The 18144-nt window shown below is 41.9% G+C and overlaps 1 protein-coding gene across 1 annotated transcript in view; it reads left to right on the top strand.

Annotated features, from left to right (window-relative positions):
- Positions 1-16891, top strand: part of CABLES2 (Cdk5 and Abl enzyme substrate 2) — a 57780-nt gene extending 40889 nt beyond the window's left edge. The window contains exons 7-10 of the mRNA XM_070940116.1: positions 6673-6776; positions 9998-10104; positions 13385-13589; positions 16141-16891. Coding sequence (XP_070796217.1) covers positions 6673-6776; positions 9998-10104; positions 13385-13589; positions 16141-16281 — 557 coding nt within the window. The 3' untranslated portion in view covers positions 16282-16891. The remainder of the gene's footprint in view (positions 1-6672; positions 6777-9997; positions 10105-13384; positions 13590-16140) is intronic.
- The last annotated feature ends 1253 nt before the right edge of the window (positions 16892-18144 follow it).

Below are 18144 nucleotides of genomic sequence, written 5' to 3'. Positions count from 1 at the left end.
AGAGGGGCCGCTCCTAATTGTCTTTTCTGGACTCAGAAATTAAGCAAAGTTGAGCTTGACTAATACAGGCATGAGACCAGTAGGAAAACTTGTAAACTGGCCCATTGAAAACAATCTGGAAGGATACAATTTTGAAGTTATTTCCTTGTTTTGTCCAAGAAAATTTCATGGACTGTGTCTGGGAAGTCACTAAGAAGCCACCCTTGACTTGAAGAGGCATTTATTGTATGTGTATTTTACATAAAAATTACACCTTTATTGTAAGTTTTGGAGGAGCTGTGCAGTTGCTCCCAAAGCTTCAAGATCTCACTGGCTCTGTAGCCTCAGAATATGCAACTCTGGTTTTATCTTGTTGAGTGAAATAGCCCAACCTCCAATTTATGAGGTGTTCTGTCTATCTAGGCAAATTTTCCGGCCCAACTACTTATCTAATTTGCCTGAATGCTTCCAATCAATGTGTAAAAAAGCACAAGTATAATTTGTAATCCAATTATTTCCTCCTAACCAGTTGCCTTCCACATTTGATAACAGACATATAAATCAATGACAATTCAGTCATTTCTTCTGAATTCTAGACCTCCTGTTTGGGAATTTTTAAACGTTGCAAAGAATATAGAAACAGAGAAAGACAGGAAAAGTGGAAATGCATTCATCCAAGCTTGCTTACATGCTGCCGTTCACCTCAATTAAAAACCATATGTAGCAGTGTTTCTCAACTTTGGCAACTTGAAGATGTACGGACTTCAACTCCCAGGATTCCTCAGCCATCATAAGGCTGAGGCAAGGAATCTTGGGAGTTGAAGTCCATATATCTTCAAGATGCCATGGTTGAGACTAATCTATGATAAATAAACCTGTAAATATGAAACGAAGAACAGCCAAGAAACAGGCAATTTATCAGAGGAAGGTCAAGGCCAGGCTTCTGTTGTCACAAAGGATGCCACAGTTATCCCATTCCAGTTCCAAGCAACTGCTCAGCTTTGGAAATGGACATAACTTACCATTACATAATAGACATAACTAAGATATAGTTAATTTCCACTAAGCTTTGTGGACAAATCGTAAGACCTGGTTTATTCATAATATTAAGTGAAATCATGGTTTACAAAGTACAGTGATTATGTTCACGCATACACTAGGCCAAAATAAGTCACATGATTGTTTTTTGTCAACATACATAGAAGAAAATATGATTATAAAGCTTAGAAATGAGAAAATCATACGCTGGGAAAATCAGGAAAATCAGGCAGTTCAAATGAGTATAAAGATTTATTGCAAGCTTGAGCTCTCTGCAAGAATCTGGTCAACTAACAGTCAAAGGAAATGAGCGGGAGATAAGAAGGCATTGAAGTTGGGCTGAACTTAGATCTCTTGCAGGCACGCAGGGACTCATGACTTATGATACCTTTGACTCCTCCCTCAGGCTCAGCCTGGCCATCTCCTACATCGGATACAGGTGGACCTCAACTTACAACCATTTGTTTAGTGACAGTTTGAAGTTACAACAGCGTTGAAAAAGTGACTAATGACTGCTTTTCACACTTACGAGTATCAAGGACTAGCTGTAATACATTACCCTGTTCAGCTAAAAGCAGTATCCATGTATAAATTTGATGCTGTGTTTAATTAAAACATGGCACAGAGGTTAGGAGAACAGGTACCCACAACCATCTTAAACGCTTTTCTCTCCCTAAACTCAAACCTAAATAAGTTTCTGTTGTTTTTTTAATATATTTCTATCTCACCTTTAGAATTGGCATGAGATCTGGCAAGCTGTGAGGCTCTATCTGGATGCCAACTTCTACAGTTCAACAATATATTATTTTTTAAAAAAAGGCATATTGAGTTTACAAAATATTATTTTAAAATCACGCAATTTAATCAAATTTACTACTGGCTGGATACTCCTAGCTCGGATTCAGCAGTTGCATCCAGAGGTCTCAAACCAGCTAAATATAGAAATTTTAAATATATATATCTCATAAGCTTGGTTACGCAAAACATACAAATGAGACATTTCCTGAAAGTCGAAGCAATGCCTTAAAAAGCCAAAAATGTAAATATATTCTTATAAAAATCTGGGCAAAGTACCAACCGCGTTAAAATAGCAATTCTAAATAGTTTACTGCTATTTTTCAGCGAATACTTCATGCCACCGACTTTGACTTTGGGAAATCAAGCTGTGATCACTCAGTGAGTGCCATCTTTTAAATTTGAAAACAAGCCAGTTTTCCTTTTAGATGATGAGATAAACAGGTTGAAAAGAAACAAGACTTGCAACACAATACAGGAAGATAGATTGCATCTGCTCAGGATGCCAGCCTGTTATATAGCCTCTCTAATTTTCCATTTTCTCACATCCCAAGATTCTGTCAGTAATTTACTGCACCCACTTTTCATTGAGTTATTTTTTTGGAAGACATTCTCTAGCCCAGGGGTGAAATCCAGCAGGTTCTGACAGATTCTGAAGAACTGGTAGCGGAAATGTTGAGCAGTTCGGAGAACTGGCAAATACCACCTCTGGCTGGTCCCAGAGTGGGGTGGGAATGGAGATTTTGCAGTATCTTTCCCCTGCCACGCCCATCAAGCCACGCCCACCAAGCCATACCATGCCCACCAAGCCATGCCCACAGAACCAGTAGTAAAAATTTTTTGATTTCACCACTGCTCTAGCCCCTTGGGGCATCCCCACCCCCCTTTGTAAGTTCTACAGTAGTAGAAACTTCCTGTGGCTGATTGATTGCTCTCTCTTGTGCATTGACTCTGCTGTTTTGATTATAAAAACCATTTCTGAGCAGTGTTCAGAGAAGTCAACCAGGATTGTTGCATCAAACAACTTCCAGAATTTTCAAACAGAGTGGCCAGTACGTCCGAAGGTGCACCAGGTGCGTCTTACATGCCAAGGTGCAAGAAATGGTTTCTCTTCCTATAAGACCTGCTAGTTTGAACCTTTCATTGCAAAGCTAAGAACTACTTCTCTGGGGTCCTGCAGAGTCTGTCATAATTTTATTTATTTATCTGCTACGAACTCTGCATTGGCAACAGGAAGGGCATCCGGCCAGTAAACGCTCAGCTCCATTCAGTTGCCCCGATTCCACCCCGATGTAAGGGATTACGGTGTCATTAAAAGACACACACAAAAAATCTATTCTAAGTCAATAGAGCCACCCCTGTCATGAGCATACAGCAAAATTGATTCATTTATATCCTGCCTTTATTATTTTTATAAGTAACTCAAGGCAGCAAACATAATCAGTATTCCTCCTTCTCCTATTTTCCCCACAACCACCACCTTGTGAAACAGATTGGACTGGGAGAGAGTGACTGGGCCAAAGTCACACAGATGGCTTTCATTCCTGAGGTGGAACTAGAACTCCCAGTCTCCAGGTGATCAGCCCAAAGTCACCCAGTTGGTTTTCATGCCTAAGGCAGGAATAGAATTCAAAGTCTCCTGTTGATTGGTTGTAAATTACCCAGCTGCCTTTCATGCTTAAGGCTGGACTAGAACTCCCAGTCTCCTGGTGATTAGTCCAAAGTCACCCAGCTGGCTGTCATGCTTAAGGCGGGACTAGAACTAATAGTCTCCTGGTGATTAGCCCAAAGTCACCCAGCTGCCTTTCGTGGCTAAGATGGGACTAGAACTCACAGTCTCCTGGTGATTGGTTCGAAGTCACCCAGCCGGCTTTCATGCTTAAGGCAGGACTAGAACTCACAGTCTCCTGGTGATTAGCCCAAAGTCACCCAGCTGCCTTTCGTGGCTAAAGTGGGACTAGAACTCCCAGTCTCCTGATGATTGGTTCAAAGTCACCCAGCTGGCTTTCATCCTAAGGCAGGACTAGAACTCACAGTCTCCGGGTGATTGGCCTAAAGTCACACGGCCAGCTTTCAAGCCTAAAGCATGACTAGAACTCGCTATCTCCTGACTTCTAGCCTGGTGTCTAGACCAAACTGTCTCTAGTTTGTTTGTTTTTTCGAAGTTTGAAACGCTGCCATAACTGTGCCTCAGAGCTTCTAAACAAGGAAGGTTAATTATTTTTCAAGGAACAGAAGCAGCAAACAGCAGGTTGACTTTGAAAATTCCAGCTAAAAGCCCATTTGGTTCTGCTGGCTCAGTGATCCATCAAGAGTGGTCCATCCGGGTGCCTTAAGTGCTCGTCAAAGGAATTCCGTTTTGCTCTCCCGATGCTGCTTTGTCGCTGAGCCGCTGCTGGAAATACACGCCTGGGCCTTTTTTGTCAAGATGACATGACGAATCTCTTCAGCCACCGCTGTGAGACCTGAAGAAAAATTCGGCTTTGCCCTGTCATGACTCAGCGCACCTCCACCAAAAAGCAGCAGGATTGAAGGCCGGAGCCTGGCACCTGCTGCTTTGAGGCACTGCAGAACACCACTAATTGAGAGAGGCAACACCGTTGGGCTGTCAGATATGCAGGCCAGAGCTTTTTAGGAGTGACAAACACACAACAGCAGGAATCGGTGCTGTGTAGTGGGTCACTGGAGGAGGAGGAAGAGAGGAAGGGGTCGGTGGAGGGATGATTTATGCAGATTTCGAACGGATTCAGTACATCCTTTTCCGAGACATTTGCATGGCCTTCATAGTTTTTTTAAAAAAAAATATTAAAGCCAAATGAGGATAGTCCTATATACTGTATCTTATAGGAAAAAAATGACCTTTGGGAACTATCTAGTTTTTTAAAAAATGTGGTTTATTTGTGTGTGTGTGTGTGTGTGTGTGTGTGTGTGTGTGTGTGTGTGTGTGTATTGTATATGTCAGAGGTGGGCTTCACATAATTTAACAACTGGTTCGCCCCAGCACTGAAAATATGAGCGTTCTCTCGTGCGCTTGAACGCATGCGCATGAATTTAAAAAACGCAGCTAAATAGGACGGCATAGCACCGGGACGCGTGGGGGGGGAATGGGCCCACCCGCAGGTCACAGCTACCGAACTGGTCTGAACCAGCTGAATCCCACCCCTGTTATATGTTTGTATGTGTGTATGTATGTATATTAGTGTATGTACTGTATGTGCATATATCTATATATATCTATACATACACACACGGGTGTGTGTAAGTAAATATTACCCTGGCTTTTTATTTTTCATGAATAAAAATAAACAAAGTAGCAAGGGTACCTAGTCATTCTTCATCCTCCTATTTTCCCCATGACAACAACCTTCTGAGATGGGTTTGGATGAGAAAAAGTGACTGGGACAAAGTCACCCAGCTGGGTTTCATGCCTAAACTGGGACTAGAACTCCCAGTCCTCCTGGTGATTAGCCCAAAGTCATGCACCAGCTTTTATGCCTAAAGTGGGACTAGAACTCAGTCTCCTGGTTTCTAGCCAGGCACCTTAAGACTAGACTAAACTAGACCAAAGATATATAAATATGCCTTTGCTTAATCAAATTAGCAATCTATTTAGCTCAGTGTTCTGGTTTTTTGGGTTTTTTTTTAACTATCTGTAGTTACTTTCTAGGGTTTTTGAAGATTTTGAGCTTCTGCAATGCAATCTTAAACTGCTTGTCTCCCATGGGTAAATTGGCTGGAAATAAAGCCAGCTTAAACTATTCTTTTCCAGATTTAACTCTTTGCTCTGCTTTAGCGGCAATGATGACCTGATGTTCTGTTCAGATTGTGTTGAGCCTGATTCATTCTCCACTGGAGGGAGGGAGAAAGAGAGAGAGGAGAGAGAGAGAGAGAGAGGGAAAGAAAGAAAGAAAGAAAGAAAGAAAGAAAGAAAGAAAGAAAGAAAGAAAGAAAGAAAGAAAGAAAGAAAGAAAGAAAGAAAGAAAGAAAAGAGGAGGAGAAGAGAGTTTTTTCATTTTACTAGGGCTACAAGGGAAAAGTAGCAGATCTCTTCTCTATTTTATCTGGTAAAAACAAATGCAACATGTTTCACTGTTCCACGCATTTAAAAAAAAACACTTTCTGACGTGGTAATCAGTGCCCAGCTGAGAGGTTGCATTCCCTCCTGCTATGATACACAGTAAGCCATTTGAGCACATGGGCTTGCCTACCAAGAAAGCAGGCAGATAAACCAAAACAACATTATATGACCTAGTCCAAGTCAGGAAACGCATTTCTTTGGATATGTAGCCGAAAATGGCCTTCTTGTTGGTTGTAGGCAGAGCACAACTGTTGTGCCTTCCTGACCTCCCAAAACGAATGGCCTGAGGATTGAACCTTTCTTGCTTCATCTGGATTTATTTATTTATTTATTTATTTATTTATTTATTTATTTATTTATTTATTTATTTATTTATTTATTCGATTTATATGCCGCCTTTCTCCGGAGATTCAGGACGGCTTACAATGCGTTAAGCAATAGCCTTCATACTTTTGTATATACCTGCTTAGCAGGGCTTTCGGCTCCCCCCTAAGCGGTGTTCTTTTTTATACAAAGTCAGCTTATTGCCCCCACAAACCAGGTCCTCATTTTACCTAACTCGGAAGGATGGAAGGCTGAGTCAACCTTGAGCCTGGTGAGATTCGAACTTGCAGTAATTGCAGGCAGCTGGCAACTAAGTGCTATTTAACAGCAGCTTTAGTCCGCTGCTCCACCAAGGCTCCTTCCTTTGTCAGCAAAGATCCTTCAGAAAGATTCAGGGGATGCTTTTCCTAAATTATGTTGGTGGAGCTTTTAGTCTTCAACACCTTCTTTACTTCCAGGAAACGAAGTGGGAGAGTTGATAGAGTACAATCCCAATTTGCTTGATGACCCGCAGTGGCCGTGTGGGAAACACAAACGTGTCCTCATCTTTGCATCATACATGGTAAGGTGTTTTAGTGCAGATTCTTAACAAGTACAGTAGTTAAGCATTTGTGATGTATTTCCCTATGCATTTTATTTACCTGCATGCAGCGAAGGTTGTATCCTCGTTCCCCTGACTGGTTATAAATTACTGTGGGAGAGCTATGATGGTTATACTATTTTCTACACAACATATAGGTGGCCCTTGACTTACAGCTATTCGTTTAGCGACCATTTGAACAGTACTGAAAAAAATCCTGGCTTGCAACCAGGATCCCAGGATCGTCATTTACAACCTTCCCAGTCAGTGTGATGACCCGGGACACAGCACGAAGGCCACACAGCCAGCTGAGAGTTCAGACTCCCTTTTAATGCTCCAACTTTCCCCCAAATGCTCCCACATTCTTGGCAAGACCCAGAGCAAAGCGTGCGCGCACACACACACACACAGCAGCCTCTGGCTGCGAGAAGTCCAGCGAGGCAAAGGAACAGGAAATGAATCCACGAAGCAAGGAATAAGGCACTGAGTCCACAAAGCAACGAAGAAGCAAGCAGTCCTGCAAACACCAGACGTCGGCAACAGCACACAAAACTCCACAAATTCGGTGTTTGTTCCCAACAAACGCCCCTCCCCACAGCATTTCCTTATGTCTTATTCCCCAGGTGTGAAGAGGGGCGGGGCGCTCTCTTCCAGAGTCATCAGGTTAGCCTGTGCTGTTCCTGCCTTCTTTCCACCCTCCGTGCTCGGGGAACAGGAGGGGGCGGTCCTTGCTCATCGCCTGATCTCCGTCACTCCTCATTTTCACTGCCTGCCCACTCTCTGTCATCCTGTCCCTGTTCCTCCTGCTGGCAAGCTATCCCAAGCCTGAGGGGCCCAATGATATTCTGAGTAGTTTTAATGATTCTCTGTAGCGCTTTTCTGTCCGTATTCAAATTTATTCCAATTCGTATCTCAACTACAGGCACCGTGGCCTAAGGCAAGCCTAGATCGAGGCATTACACGCATAAATGGAGTTTATATGACCCTTAGGGCAGTGCAGATCTTATCACAAACCTACATTTTTCTCTTTTGAAGCACACATGAATAGTTTCAGCAGCCGTGGTCAAACACCAGGTGATGAGCAGTAATGTTTTCCTAATGATCTCTCCAGCAGGGTTGGCTTCCGTTAGCAAGCCGACTCAAATCCTAATGAGCTCAGATTCAACTTCTGAATTTCAGTTACCAAGCAAACTAGTAAACTCCTAAAGGCTGGAGCAATTTCTCTGCATCTCCTGTTATTACCTGTCTTGTGTTTAAACCCGGTATATTTGCTGCTAAGGTTGCGCTTCTCAACCCAGACTGGCACAAACTCACTATTCTGTTTGAAGTGCCAGGTGTTGCAGGATTAAATGATTATTAAAAGGCTTTGGAAACCTTCTATCTTAAAACAAGATTAGTCTTGTAACCCTATTGACCTAGTTAGGGGAGGACTTGACTTGATGCCGGGACAAAGACGAGCAATGTGGTGAACAGCACAAACTTAGTACAACTTAATATCAGCTAAGGGTTATTTTGGTGCAAAGTTCAAGTTAATGGGGTGCAGCTGAAACAAAGCATTGACTTCTACTGCCTAGTGCTGTGTAGAATACATGAGCCTTCTACATTTTTGATAGAATGTTTGTAGCTAAGGATTGAACGGTGGGTTCCGTGGTGCTCCCTGAACTTGTTGGTTTTTTTACAGACGTTTCATTACCCAACTAGGCAACATCATCAGTGCAACTAGTTTGGTAATGAAATATCTGCAAGAAAACAACCAAGCTCAGAGAGTCCCCAATGACCCCACCATTCTATATTTTTGCCTAGTGTTAGATTTATTCTTAAACATTGATTGATTTAGCAGATTTATATAGCTGCGTGTCTCACATGCACAATTCCAAGCTTAATTCTACAAAATTAAGCACAGAAAAACAAATCAACAGAGTAACCAAACTCTGATGGAAAATAAACGAAGGCAGCATTTCTCAACCTTGGCAGCTTTAAGATGGCTGGCTGGGGAATTCTGGGAGTTGAAGTCCATGCATCTTAAAGCTGCCAAGATTGAAAAACACTGGACTAGAGAGAAACTGAGCAGTTTTAGCTGCAGCTAACATTCTACTGGACTTTCAGTCTTCCTTTTGTCAGTTGTCTAAACACACCTTTGATTTCAGAAGATTATCAAGCAAGATAGGAATGCACCATCAAGCAGCCTCAGGAATGTATGATCCTGCAGACATTTTACATCATCAGTGCAAACCCCACTCCGTTTTAGCATTGAAGATCTTACCTAATTTGGCATTGAAACGTCTACAAGAAAACAACCAAGCTCAGAGAGCATCCACGACCCCACTGTTCTTAATATCCAGCTCTTAGGAAACAAAGGAACATATACCGAAGTAGTTTTCTGGTGTTGAATTGAACACAGATAACATTTTCTGTCCGTGTCTGGTTTCTGAGTGGTTATTTTCAAACAATGTCAATCAAATGTCCACACAAACCATCCAGCATCGGAAGGAAAGGGGGTTATAGAGAAATAAATGATTAAATTAACATGATCAAGCGGAACTTCTGAGGAAGAAACTAACTTGCTCTGTTATATAGAATACTGCTATCTACAGGCCCCTCACATCCTGGACATAAATTGTTTCAACTTCTACCCTCAAAATGACGCTATAGGGCACTGCACACCAGAACAACTAGACACGACAGTTTTTCCCCACATGCCATCACTCTGCTAAACAACTAATTCCCACAACACTGTCAAACTACTGGTATTTACTAAGGCTGTATTACTATTATTCTTCTCATCCTTCCTATTACCTATCTCCTCCCACTTATGACTATAACCATGTTGCTTGTATTTTTACGATTTATATTGTTCTGTTTGTTTCCTAGTATGATTTGATTGCTTATTAGTAACCTAATAAACACTAAGTGTTATATCGTATGATTCTTGATGAATGTATTTTCTTTTTTCCTTTTATGTACACTGAGAGCATATGCGCCAAAGACAAATTCCTTGTGTGTCCAATCACACTTGGATAATAAAGAATTCTATTCTATTCCTATTCTATTCTATTCTATTCTATTCTATTCTATTCTATTCTATTCTATTCTATTCTAATTATTCTATTCTGTTCTATTCTATTCTATTCTACTCTACTCTACTCTACATTCTCTTTCTCAGTACAAATTTCTAAATAAATCCTTTTTTTTTTTAATTTCAGACCACCGTGATCGAATATGTAAAACCCTCAGATCTTAAAAAGGATATGAATGAAACATTTAAAGAAAAATTTCCTTACATCAAGCTCACACTCAGCAAAATCAGAAGGTAAAAAAATTGTTTGGGAGACATGAAAATCACTTCTGTTTCTCAGTCCTATCTTTGGAACAGACTTCTTTCTATCCAGATTTGTATCAGAGTGGTTTTATCTGTAAATGTTTACAGCTCAATCTTGCATAAGTATTAATAAATATGAGGAAGTACATATAACCTTACAGACTTGAGTATTGAGTACTGCAGGCTACTTCTGCTGCCTGCCGGCTGCCTGCAATTTGGCAGTTCAAATCTCACCAGGCTCAAGGTTGACTCAGCCTTCCATCTTTCCAGGGTTGGTAAAATGAGGACCCAGATTGTTGGGGACAATAGGCCGACTCTGTAAACCGCTTAGAGAGGGCTGTAAAGCAGTATATAAGTCTAAGTGCTATTGCTATTATGAGTTATGTGATACATTATTTACAAGTTGTCAATTCAGTGCTCCATCCCATAATATATTCTATGGCACCATAGTCATAGAACCATAGTTAATAACTATAGCAGTATAGTTAGGAGGTGAGGTATTATTATTTCCTTCTTTTTCATGCTAATTATATTAAGAATTGGGGATATTGATTCTGTAGTGAATCAGTTGTTAAATATGCTGTGATTCTGTAATGAATAGTTGTTAAATAAGCTGTGATGTAGTTTAAACCGATGATTCTTAACTCAGCTATTTTAAGATGTGTGGACTTCAACTCCCAGAATTCCTCAGCCAGCTTAAAGTTGCTGAGGTTGAGAAACACTGGCCTAAGCACAGATTTAATTCCTACCATGAAGTATAAATCTTAATATCTGGTTTAGTTTTGTTTAGAAGACGATACTGGGAAAAGTTTTGTTCTTAGCTTGTTTCATACCCATGTTTCTGCATCTTCTATTTTACATAGAAATCAAGCATGAGCAATCAAACCGTCTAGCATATTTTGAATGCTTTTGTTCCTAACAGTGCTCCAGTTCTGTACAGTTTTTGACTAGAACGGAGAAACATATTTAAATTTGAAAAATTTCAACTGAAACCAGAGTACTGAGACAGCAGTGTGCGGCAGCAGCCAAAAAAGCTAATGGTTGTATAAACACAGGCATAGAATCAAAATCATGTGAAGTAATAGTACCGCTTTATAAAGCCTTAGTAAGGCCATACCTGGAATACTGCACCAGTTTTGGTCACCACCTTACAAAAAAAGATGTTGAGACTTTGGAAAAAATCCAAAGAAGAGCAACTAAGATGACTAAAGGCCTGGAGACAAAAACATGTGAAGGATGGTTGCAGGATTTTGATTTGGCTATTCTAGAGAAAAGAAAGGCTGGGGGGGGGGGGGGAGATGATAACAGTATTTCAGTATTTGAGAAGTTGCCACAAAGATGAGGGGGCTCCACTTATTTTCCAAAGCACCAGAGAGCAGGATAAGAAACGATGGATGAAAACTAATCAAGGAGAGAAGCAACCTGAAATCAAGGAAAAAATTAACCAGTGGAACAGCTTGCTTCATCATTGGAGGTTTTTAAAAAGAGACTGGACAGTCACATGTCTGAAATAGTATAGGGCCGTGATGGCGAACCTCTGGCACGCGTGCCAGAGGTGGCACGCAGCACCCTCTCTGATGGCACATGAGCCGTAGCCTCAGTTCAGCTCCGCCGTGCATGCACGCATGCCTCCTGCCAGCCAGCTGGTCTTCGGGTCTTTGCCGTGCATGCGCAGGAGCAGGGCACGTGGGGGGGGCCATGCGCACATGTGCAGGGGGCTGCGTGTGCAGAGAGGATGCGAGGGGCCGCATGTGCATGCGCAGTGCCTGTGATGCACATGGAGGGGCGAGGGGCATGCACATTGCATTTTGAGGGTTCTGGGGGCGTGCCCATGCGCATGTGCTTTGGGTACTCAGTCTGGAAAAGATTAGCCAACACTAGTATAGGGTCTCCTTCTTGAGCAGGGGGCTGGACTAGAAGACCTCGACAGTCCCTTCCAGTTGTATTCTGATTAAGGAAACCTCACAGAGAGTGTCTAATACAGTTTCAGCTTAACTAATATGTCGTAAGCTTGAAATAAAAATGGAACCAGTTTGGAAACCATTCCAGTAAAGATGAAGCACTTGCCCTGACATTAGAATAACCATTTTCAAACAGTCATTCTAAACTCAACATTTTGAGCTTGAAAGCTTTTCCACACTTCTGTTTTTTACTTCTTGATCCATCTCTCTCTAGGATATAGGCCTAATTTAGTTCACCTTCCTTCTGAATATCAAACAGATTGAAAGGACACTGAAGAAATTCTATGTAAACCTGAATCAAAGTCGCTGTCATGAAATAGGAGCATGCTTTAAAAAAAATCTGCTTCATTGTAGTTATTTCATTCTCTTCTCATTATACAGACATTCCTTGGCTTACAACTTGTCACTTGGCAACCATTTGAAAATTATGCAAATGCGAGTAGATAAATAGGTACCACTTCCGTGGGAAGGTAAACAACGTTCCATGCGCCTCGGCATATTGGCATGCTGGGTGCATGACAACAGGAAATGTCTTTGAACAACGCTTGCTTCTTCAGCCAAGAAACCGATACGAGCACCACTCCTAGAGTCAGGCACAACTGAACAAGAGAAACCTTTCCCTTTAAAACAGGGGTGTCAAACTCAAGACCTCAGGGGTGCTTAGATCTGGCCCGCAGGGCTGCCCTAGAAACAGCAAAAGACCAGCCTGCGGGACCTCTGCCAGCCCTCCTGGGCTCCATTTTCACTGACAGAGGACTGCAGGATGTTGAGCTGGCCACGCCTACCCTGGCCACGCCCACTCACCTCCTTCCCCCCCCAGGTCAAACACAACCCTGATGCGGCCCTCCATGAAATTGAGTTTGACACGCCTGCTTTAAAAGGAAAAGGTTCCCTTTACATGTGCTAGTCGTTCCCGACTCTAGGGGGTGGTGCTCATTTCTGTTTCAAAGCCGAAGAGCCAGTGCTGTCTGAAGTCGTCTCTGTGGTCATAATCGCCAAAGGTGCACAGAATGCTGTTACCTTCCCACCAAAAGTGGTCCTATTTTTTCTACTGGCATTTTTTACATGCTTTCGAACTGCTAGGTTGGCAGAAGCTGGGACAAGTATCGGGAGCTCACCCCGTTACGCGGCACTAGGGATTCGAACCGCTGAACTGCCGACCTTTCAATCGACAAGCTCAACGTCTTAGCCACTGAGCCACCGCGTCCCTTGCTTTAAAACATACATATTTCACCTAATTCTGAAGTTTTCTCTCATCTGTCTGGAAAAAATGATTTTTGATTCTTGTTCCACTTCCTTTTCCCTTGCAGTTTAAAGAGAGAAATGCGGACCCTGAGTATGGAGTGCAATCTGGAGCCAATTACTGTGTCCATGGCTTACGTCTACTTTGAGAAGCTCGTCCTCCAAGGAAAGCTCAACAAACAAAACCGAAAACTGTGTGCCGGTGCTTGTGTGCTGCTCGCAGCCAAGATTAGCAGTGATCTCAGGAAACACGAAGTCAAACACCTAATTGATGTAAGTACAGCTGGGATATCTTCCAGGATCTCCAACTCTTTGAAAACGCTAAAAATTCTCAAAATGATTTTTTTTCCCCCTTACACTTGACACATAAATCTTTGCAGGCTTGCAAATAAATAACATTGAATGGAAATATATACATTTTGATAAGAGGCTGGAAATGCAAAGTTAGCTTTAAGTAATTGTGGTACGAATAACCTGCACCTGGTTGTCACTGTAAATACACGAGGAAAATTAGAAAGAATGCAGGGTGGAATTGTTGGCAGTGCTTTGAAGCTACCATTTGGATGTCAGGATTGTGATGAAAATAATAGTAATAATGTTGTTTCTGCAACACCAGCTCCAGATTGTCTGCTTAATGGATCATCAGCCAAATGATTGTGTTACTTTGGAATGAGAAATGATTCCAGATTTAAATTGTACTGGGACTGGGTCTCCTTGGTTATTGTCAAAATAATTTGAGTTTCTCTGAAGCAGATCCATTTGTTCATATGCACCAGTTTTTAATTTTCTTCTCCTGTTATCTTGCTGATAATGGCATCAAGCAATTTCTTTTTCTATTCTTTGTCTGACACTGGAGTTATATTTTTTTTCATGCATCCTAGTTCTATTCATGCCTTCTGATAATAAGCCCTGCTCTTTTCAGTGAGACTTGCTCTCAAATAAATGAGTTATCTCTTTGTTGCCCTTCAGTGTATTACTACACTCATTTACCTTATAATAAATCATTGTTGATGGGCCAAGTACCTACAATTGGTAGGCAGTTTGGTTCTTTACCAGAAAACAGCACCAGGGTCTGTCATCCTCCTGAAGCCATGTAATTACTGTACTTTTCGGAGTATAAGACGCACTTCCCCCTCCCCCCAACAGAGGGTGGAAATGTTGGTGCGTCTTATACAACAAATATAGCCACTTTTGGCCTCCCAAAAATGGGTGTGCAGAGGCTTTGGGAGGCCTGCAGAGTGCTGCTGGGGGCTGGGGAGGGCAAAAATGCCCCCATTTTGGCGAAAAATGGGAGAAAAACAGGCCCGTTTTTCACAAAAATGGGACACGCAGAGGGTTTGGGGGGCCTGCAGAGTGCTCCTAGGGGCTGAGGAGGGTAAAAACAGGGCGCACAGAGGCTTTGGGAGTGCTCCTGTGGGCTGGGGAGGGCAAAAATGCTCCGTTTTTGTGAAAAACGGGTGAAAAACAGGCCCATTTTTTACAAAAATGGGGCACACAGAGGGTTTGGGAGGCCTGTAGAGTGCTCCTGGGGGCTGGGGAGGGCACAAAAACCTTTTTTTTTTTCTTGCTTACCTCTTCGAAATCTTGGTGCATCTTATACACCGGTGCATCTTAGAGTCTAAAAAATACGGATAGTTCTAACTTTCCTTGCAACAAACATCAGCAAAGCAATGCATTGCAATTGCAAAAGTATAAATTCTGCAGAAGACCCAAGTCACTTTCTCCTACCCTATTATGTAACCCATTTGGTGTGCCTCTCACTGGGCTGCTAAATCTGTCTGGCCTTCAGGCCGTGACTTTTTTCAGAATACTGCAGTAAGTCAGAAATGGCAGCCTGCAGGCTAAATGGAAATGGGGCCATGGAAATTCAGTGGCAAAATGTTAATCCCCACTCCAGGGTAAGGAGGAGACAAACCACTCCAATTTCCAATTTCACTCACAGAGAGGGAGAGGGAGAGGGGAGAGAGAGAGACAGGAAGAGGGAGAGGGGGGAGAGAGAGACAGGGAGAGGGAGTGGGGAGAGAGAGACAGAGAGGGAGAGGGGGGAGAGAGAGACGGAGAGGGGGAGGGGAAGAGAGAGACAGAGAGGGAGAGGGGAAGAGAGAGACAGAGGGAGAGGGGGGAGAGAGAGGGAGAGGGAGAGGAGGGAGAGAGAGACGGAGAGGGAGAGGGGGAGAGAGAGACGGAGAGGGAGAGGGAGAGAGACAGGGGGAGAGAGACAGAGAGGGAGAGGGAGAGGAGGGAGAGTGGTGAGAGGGAGAGAGAGACAGAGAGGGAGAGGTGGGAGAGAGGGAGAGGGAGAGGTGGGGGAGACAGAGAGGTAGAGGTAGAGGGGGAAAGAGAGACAGAGAGGGAGAGGGAGAGGGAGGAGAGATAGACAGAGAGAGAGAAAATTTCCATCCTTCCAGTGTTATCACTTACAGCCTCAGCTAGTCAGTTGCCATCTCTTGTCCTTGAAAATTATTCACCCTGAAGAAAGTGGTATACTTTTACATACTTCAGTGCTTCTCCATACAGAAAATAAATACTTGCTCCTAGAGAACTAATGTAGTGTATCACACAGTTGCTAAGCACCTGAATTTTGATCACATGACCACCGGGATGCTGCAACCATCACAAGTGGGAAAAACGGTCATAAATTACTTTTTTCAGTGCCATTGTAACTTTGAGCGGTCGCTAAACAAATAGTTGTATGTCAAGGATTACCTGTATGTTATCACTAAAATAGCTCTGGATTTGTATGCCAAACAAATATGCAGACTGTTGTAAGCGAGGATGCAAAACATGATGCTGTATTTATTTTATTTGTTTCCTGCCTTTACAGAAGTTGGAAGAACGATTCCGATTCAACAGACGAGATCTCATCGGATTTGAATTTACTGTTCTTGTGGCTTTGGAATTAGCTCTTTACCTTCCCGATAACCAAGTGTTACCTCACTTCCGTCGTCTCACACAACAGTCCTAGTCGAAGCTACATTACCACAAAAGCACCAATTTTTAGGTGGATTTGGGGACTGACACCCGGCTTTTCCTAGGTGACAAGATCAAACTGTGTTAAGAATATTCCTGGCAGGGAGTCGATGGTGGGATTTTCATGGAACTACCAAAGTGGGAAATACAATACAGAAAACCATGTGTGAGAAGTGGCAGAAGTGGGAAATTTTTGTTTGAGAAACTAAAGCACAAATTATTTGCATCCAGTTGCCACTAAAGTTGCTAATTATCCTTCATTTAACTTTTTGTTTTCTGGAAACAATCTCTTCTTCTTGCCTGGCATTGCTACTTTATCATTTCCTTACTCTCTTTTTTTCCCCTCTTCTTCAAACTTAAAAAGAGCAACACTTCCATTCCTTAATTAGTGCTTCAGAAAAATGACGTTTCGAACCATGAAAACTTGGGGAGGGGAAGAAGAAGGACGTGCCTAAGGCTGGGCTGGTACCAGTCTCTCTTTTTCTCTTTCTTGTTTTTAAAGTTACGTTACTTGGTGGCAAATTCTGAACTTAAGCAGCAATTTATCCTTTTGCCTTTATTTTTTTGTGCTATAAGGGAAAAAACGTATCTGCACTATCATTTCTGGGAAGGTTGTATATGTTGATGATTCAGTTTTGCTTTCTTTTTAAATGAAACGTATTGTTGAAACATTGCACTTGTTGAACAAGGAGCTATATAGCAAAACAGTCTTCATTTTAACATGTCCCTCAGAGGTTGAGTGAAACCATTGATTTAATGGCAGTAATTTTGACACGTAGCTTCCAGAGCTAATATCTTTCTGTTACTGCTTTCTGTAGCCTGAAAGTAATAACTGTTTTATTTATAACAAAGTGTTCATATATTGTCTTTCCTGTGTGCTACTGACATGTAAATGTCTCAGGCAGTATAGCTGTCGTTACCTAAATTAAGCCAATGAAACTCAGCATATCTAACTTCTGTAAAAGTTTTTTTTTTAAAACAAAGGTTCTTCCAAGCTTTTTGTCACTGTGATGTTTTAAATGCACATTCAAACTGCCAATCTTACAAAGGCCAATGTCTAGCAGTGTGCTGGGTAGACGCAGTTTTTATACACTTGGACATCGCATTGATTTAAGCATTCAGATGCTAAAATATGAACTTTCTTGAGACTACAAGAGGAGTCAGTGGCTGTCAGGTTTTTTTTTTTCCCTAAGCAATATTGTGATATAAATCAAAGTGTCTGTGTATATATGTGATATTTGCCAGTGAACAAAATTAGTTCTTGGATATTGTGATTAATGTCCACATTCTTACTTTTTTAGTGTAACTTTGGCCAGTTTTAGTGAGAGAGAGAGATCTTGCAAAATAAGAGGGAAGATAAAGGTGCATCAGTATGGAATGTACCACTGCAGGTATAAAATCACATTTTTGAGCACAGGTACACTGCTACCATCATGACAATGTACAGTAAACAAGCACACTGGGAAGAAGCTTAGAGAACAAATTCTCTCTGATAAGCTGTTTTATGACAGTAAATGCTGTTTAAACAAAAGCATTTAAAAATATAGGTACACGCCTGGTTGAATCTTAAATGGTACAATCGACAATTCTGGGCTGTAGAAACTGAGCCTCTTAGTAAAATAGAGGGCTTTTAGTACCTAGAATGCCACAAATTTTAACTTGGAAATACATATGCTTTGGGATGGAAAGTTGCAAAGGGGGTTAGAAACATCTGGAGTGAAAAATAGTAGGACCCAATAACGCATTATTTAGCATCAAGAGTTTTGATTTATCTGACTTTTCTTGCACTTATGCATGAACGAAAACTAGTAGGAAAAATATTTTTAACCCAAAGTCAGCTTGTTATTGAAATTTGAGC

This window comes from Pituophis catenifer, unplaced genomic scaffold (genome assembly GCF_029215685.1).
Source record: "Pituophis catenifer annectens isolate HBS135680 unplaced genomic scaffold, rPitCat1.0.hap2 SCAF_3, whole genome shotgun sequence".
Taxonomy (NCBI): Eukaryota; Metazoa; Chordata; class Lepidosauria; order Squamata; family Colubridae; genus Pituophis; species Pituophis catenifer.
The sequence above is the reverse complement of the archived record's forward strand: the minus strand, read 5'-3'. Positions and strand labels throughout refer to the sequence as shown.